This window comes from Pteropus alecto, unplaced genomic scaffold, assembly GCF_000325575.1.
Source record: "Pteropus alecto unplaced genomic scaffold, ASM32557v1 scaffold72, whole genome shotgun sequence".
NCBI lineage: Eukaryota > Metazoa > Chordata > Mammalia > Chiroptera > Pteropodidae > Pteropus > Pteropus alecto.
Genome location: NW_006436811.1, coordinates 4,739,390 through 4,745,389, shown reverse-complemented (window position 1 = coordinate 4,745,389; position 6,000 = coordinate 4,739,390). Strand labels below are relative to the sequence as shown.

Below are 6,000 nucleotides of genomic sequence, written 5' to 3'. Positions count from 1 at the left end.
GTTAACAGATTGACTGTCTAGGTATGTCAGTGCTTGTGTGCAAGTAACACTTATTTTATTTAACAATGGCCCCAAAGAACAAGAGTTGTGATGCTGGCAATTTGGATATGCCAAAGAGAAGCCATCAAGTGCTTCCTTTAAGTGAAAGGGATGTATGTATAGGAAAAAATATATATATAAGGTTCAGTACCATCCGAGGTTTCAGGCATCCACTGGGGAGTCTTGGAAAGTTATTACCCCCAGATAAGGGGAGACTGCTGTATTTGTTTATTGCCTAAACTCTTCCATGCATTTTATGCCGTTATTAATGTACTAGGTTATGCCTTGAAATTCTCTTCTATCATTTTATTCCAGTTCTCGGCATACACTGAGAACAGTTTTCATTCTAAGGCTACTCACCAAATGCTCTGATTTTGCAAACCTCATTCCCTGCACTCAGATGCCCATCTTCAAATTTCTACTGTGTGCCTCTGGCCCCAGGGTAGAACATTGCCTGAGTGCATTAATGACAGAATCACAATGTAAGTGTCAGAATGGTGGCAACATCACCCTTTGATGCCAGCTTCCCTGTTTCTTCTGTCTCACTACAGAGAAACTAAGGCTAAAGGTTAAAGGATACGGTTTATTAAATAATTCAAGCTATTAACCTGCAACCTGCAAACCAATGGCAGCCTATTAAGTTTACGCTGCCATGATTCATGTTTGGTGTTTACTGATGCTACAGCATAATGCCTGTTTGCTTTACTTTTATTGCTACACAGTAGTGTAGTAAGGAAGGAGAATGGAAAAAAAGGTGACAAGACCCACGCAAAGGGACAATAAGAGCAGCAGCTTCACTTGCATAAAGAAGATTGAAGCCTTCCCTCCCTCCCTCCATCTCTCCGTATAGGCCCCAGTGCACATCTGCGTCACTTACGCGGGAGGAGGAGGCGCTGAGGCAGAGAGAAAATTGTACAGTGAGGACCTTGACAGCTTTTCCTTTTGCCTGCCTCCCTATATTTTCTGGAATATTTATTTTTCTCTTTTACAAACTGACCGTATAAAACCAACTCTTCTCGCCTTGCAGAAGGCATTTGACTTTCTCAGAAACATCGGGCAAGCTCTCAGAGCATCCTTGGAGAGGCCAGGGACAGGGGCGCAGGTGCACCGAGAAGGCTGGTGGAGTGGGGGGAGCGCTTCTTTGCGACTTGGGGCTCTTTCTCTCTCTGCGCTTTCCAGGCACTGAACTCAGCTGCAAAGACAGGAGAGCCGACACCTTCCCGACTGAGGCTGTGACACGGGTGCATCCCAAGGAGGTGTATCTAGCTACCGCCGCCTCCCGAGCTTCAGAGCGCGCAGCTCTTCCTCCCTCGCTCATCTCCAGCACCAGGGTCATCCCTCCCGCAGTAACCACGGGCCCCCAGAGCGGAGATCTAGGATTCTCGGCCCTCGGCGTCCCATTCCTGCCTCTGCTCCCGGCCAGTGGGCTTCCCACGCGCGGGTCCCGTGGACCTGACCGCAGCTGAGCCGCGTGGCTCTGCCGTCCGCGCTCGGGTCGTTGCCTGGCAGGACTCACATCCCGCCTCGCCCCGTCTGCTCCTGGGGTGCAGAGAGCGCATCCCGCCTCCTCCAAACCCGCGCGCCGCTGGCCTCCCCCATCAGCTGGCCCGTCTACTGCTGCGCCAGCTAAGATCTCTTCCTTCCTTGTGTCAAGCATGTCGGGCTCTGGACGAAAAGACTTCGATGTAAAGCACATCCTGCGACTCCGCTGGAAACTCTTCAGCCACCCGTCGCCATCGCCGGGCGGCCCGGCGGGGGGCAGCTGCCTGCAACAGGACAGCAGTGGCAGCTTTGAGCATTGGGGACCCAGCCAGAGCCGCCTGCTCAAAAACCAAGAGAAAGGCAGCGTGAGCACTTTCTGGAAGAAGCCTTCCTCTGCTTCTTCCTCTTCGAATTCCTCCCCATCCCCTTCCTTCAACCCCCTGAATGGCACTCTGCTGCCAGTGGCCACGAGGCTGCAGCAAGGGGCGCCAGGGCAGAGCACTCAACAGCCGGCCAGGACTCTCTTCTACGTTGAGTCCCTAGAGGAAGAAGAAGTACCTGGCATGGACTTCCCTGGACCACACGAAAAGGGGCTGGTCCTGCAAGAGCTCAAAGTGGAGCCGGCCTACTCCAGCCAGGCAACAGGTGAAGGATGTGGACACAGGTACAGTAAGTCCCTCTGGGGCATCCAAACATCTCCCAATTCCCACTCATTTCTCCCCATCCCCAGGTGCTCTGGTAATTACTAAGTCTGAAAGGTTTCAGGTGGAAATTTTTTATTAAGAGTCGCCAGCCTGGTTTTTATTACTCAAGTTGAAATCTCGTTAAAAGTTTGCTCATTAATTTCTATTGGCTCATACACACTGCTTTTCTTTTTTCAAGTTTTCAGAGTTGTAATCACAAATTGAACATATATGCATTTGGGTAAATCTCCAGGTGGAGCAGTTCTCATATTTCTGAGATTATAGTATTCTTCTGTCATTATCTGTCACGAGAGTTGAAACTTGGCCTTAAATACCATTCAAATGCGTTTTATATACTGACCTAGAAATTGACTTAGCATGTTATCTGGGATCCCTGTGGCTTGAATTCATATTCCAGGAGGAATGAAGTAGACACAAGGAAGCCACTGGACAGTAGCATTATCTTCTCTCTTTTTTTTTCTCTCCATTAAGTGCAATGTTATTATTCTCTATCCCAACTTTCCTTTTTTATCTTATTTTGTCTTCACTTTTGCCTTGTTTAAAGTCTTAGAAATAAACTGTTGCTGAGCCCCTTGACATTCAGCTTTCCTGGTTTGTTGACTCAGTGTGGGATGGTGTGTTCTTAGTAAGCAGGTTGACATTTCTTGTTTATTTCTAATATTACACCTCCTTGAGTAGAGTTCTCCTACTTTTAAGGCATGGAAAACCTTCACAAACATAAAACTCTTGAGGTTTACATTTTTTAGAGAATGACTCATTATTCTGCAGTAGATCATTACCAGTTTTAGCATGAAGTGAGGATATGAAAAGATCTGCATTTAAATTCCTATGATATCAGCACACGTATTGAAGAAGAAATTCAGGAGAAACATAGGAAAATGATAATATGGTAATAAACCTTAATTACCTTTCAATAGCAAATTAGAAACAAGTAACTTTTTAAACTTGGTTTATTAAATCAGCTTCTTGTGAATTTGTTAAGTTGCAAAAAGAATGCATAAAACAAAATTATACATATAGGTGCTCTTTAATTACGTTGACAAATGTGAAATTAAAGATACAAAGAATTCCTTAAAATTTTTCAATTATATGGCTTGTATGGCTTTAAATTGGAATCGTAAGAGACTTGAACATAAGTGAAGACATTTCTTATAATATAAGATCATTTTGAAGAGGGAGAAGTTTTATTTGCAATTTTCAAGTGTGTCAAAGTTTTTTCTATATATAGGAAACCTAAACATGTTCATCTATTACTCAAATAACATATATTACCAAAAAGGTTATAATTTGGGGTACCATTAATACTATGAAGTTATTCGATTTTTATATTTATTAGTTACCTGTAGTTTTAGATCTATTCTTTTTTTTTTTTTAATAGAATACATTGGGTTCTACCCCCTTTAGTTTAGTAAATATAAAACCAATTTTTTTAGTTTTAGGAAATCTTTCATAAACATTTAACAATTCACCTTATTTATTTAAAGAAAATAAATTAGGTTAAATATTTACTAATTATTACTTTATTGAAATTGATAATATTGTGACTCAGACAGTTCAGAAAAAGAATAGATGAACTTTTTTCAATTTTGTAAAGTCTTCAAGTAGGCTTAAAATATCTGACCTGGGAATATTAATGTTCGATCATTATAAAACAATTTGCTTTATAATAAATACATTTTAAAGTAAATGAGGCATATTTGGCATGAGCAATTTCTGAAGATTTGGAGAATTTGAAAATATTAATGGAGTTAATATGAAATTTAAAAGTAAAACCAATAATTAATAGCTAAGTTAAAGTACCTATCAGATTTAAATTTCAGTCCCTCATTTTTGAATATACTTATGTTTTTATTCATAAAAAGTTGTAAGTGAACAGAATTCTGAAAATAATCCAAGTACCACCTTTAATCATATTTACTATTGGAATGAGGGTGTCCTATAATATCTTGCATATATATATTAAAAATCAAGTATAATATTATTTTTTAATTTTTATTAATACTTACATTCTTTAGATGAATTTAAATTGCTCACTGGATAAATCTGTTAGCACCGGTATTATTCTAAGGAATGTTATATGTTTCTAAGACTTAATAGAACATTGGTTCTGTGTTCATGATTGATTGAAATCACAATACTAAACTTAGTAATTAGTAATTATCAATATGTGTTACTTTGATATGTGATAATAAAAGGGTTCATGTCACAAAAGAGACATTTGCAAAGTTAAATACTGAATGGAAAACAATATGCAAAATAGTCAATAATGTGGATTTTTTTTTGTTTTCTATCATAACACATGCAGGACATCTATATAATGTTTATATTGATCAATGAGTACATACACTATATAAACCCTGCATGATAATTTTGATTACTTGGATGTTTATTATGTTATCATACTGTGATGTCACGCTTGATATTTATCAAATTTGTTTTATCAATTCTGACTTCTATGCTAAGTTAATCTTCATATATAAAGCAAGAGTTAATCCCTTTTCTGTTTTCTTTCTTCATTTTCTAATCTCTTTTTCTGGTCTCACACTGGTTAGGAACATTGTTTTAGACAAATATAAACAGCTCAGTTGGTTTAATTTATTGTTAAAACAGCAGCTGGAGGATGCTCATGGGAAAGCTGCTCAAAGGTCAAATTATTATGGAGTTAAAACATAAAGGTAGCAAGAAGACAATGATAAATGATTTCCTGCCCAAACCTGGTCTTTATCTTATCTCACACTACTAGACATGCATTAACAAACCTCAGTATTATAATACCTTAACTATTCTAACATTAAAAATTCTAACTTTTTCAGTAATAGACTCCTGACCTATGCTAGTAATCACTTGTTTTCTCTACTATCTGATCTTAGTTGTTGGGAGGTGTATAGTGTCCTAGCTATTCAGATTAGTAAATATTTTTGGTGTGGGTATTTTTGTCCAAAATTTTGTATGTAGTAAACTAATAAACCAAAGAGAACTATTTATATTATTGCACTGTGGAATGATGTGAATAGAAGTCTTGTTTAACTGCTTGTTTTTTAGTTTTCTAAGTTCTCCCAGAATGCAGTTATCCAATCACATGGTTTCAGTTATAATCCATAAACTATATTTCTAGATTTGCAACTCAAAATCTAGACCTTCTTCTGACCTCTGGTCTCACACATCCACCTCTCTATTTGATCTCTCTAGTGGATATCAAAGATACAATATAAATACAACATGTAGAAAATTGAGCTCATAATCTCTCTTCTTTCTTGCTCAATATCCTTCTCTATCTCAGAGGATAGCACTTCACATATTAGGTTGTGCAAATCAGAAATCCTGGATCATATTTGCCAACATCCTCTTTCCCATCATTTTAAATATTCCACTGAGTCCTGTCACTTTTACTTGAAAAGTTTCCCCACTATATCCGTCCTACATCTCTCCATCTCCGTAGTCTGCACCTAATTCTAAGATACTGTCCTCTTCCAGATCAGTTTCTGGAACTGCCATCTGCATCACATTGCCTCATTAACTTTGCCACCTGTAATACTTTCTCCACACTAGAGTCCATGAAAAATATAAAATAAAGGTCTGAACTGTTTTGCTACATACCCGGCTTTCCTCCCCTCCCCTTCAAAAACAAACAAACAAACAAACAAACACCACTCTTCCACCACTCTCTGACAACTATACTGTGGACAGCGAGGCTCTGTGTCCCTTGTTTGCTGTCTAGGCTCTTCACTTACCAACCTCCCCCTCACTCACTGTCTTCCAGACTCGATGCCCTTCT

At 39.2% G+C, this 6,000-nt stretch overlaps 1 protein-coding gene across 2 annotated transcripts in view; it reads left to right on the top strand.

Moving 5' to 3' along the window:
- Positions 1-910: 910 nt before the first annotated feature.
- The window catches only part of KLHL1 (kelch like family member 1), a 273,787-nt gene continuing 268,697 nt past the window's right edge, over positions 911-6,000 (top strand). For both annotated transcript variants that reach the window (XM_006913780.1, XM_006913779.1), the window contains exon 1: positions 911-2,185. In XM_006913780.1, coding sequence (XP_006913842.1) covers positions 1,695-2,185 — 491 coding nt within the window. In that variant the 5' untranslated portion in view covers positions 911-1,694. The remainder of the gene's footprint in view (positions 2,186-6,000) is intronic.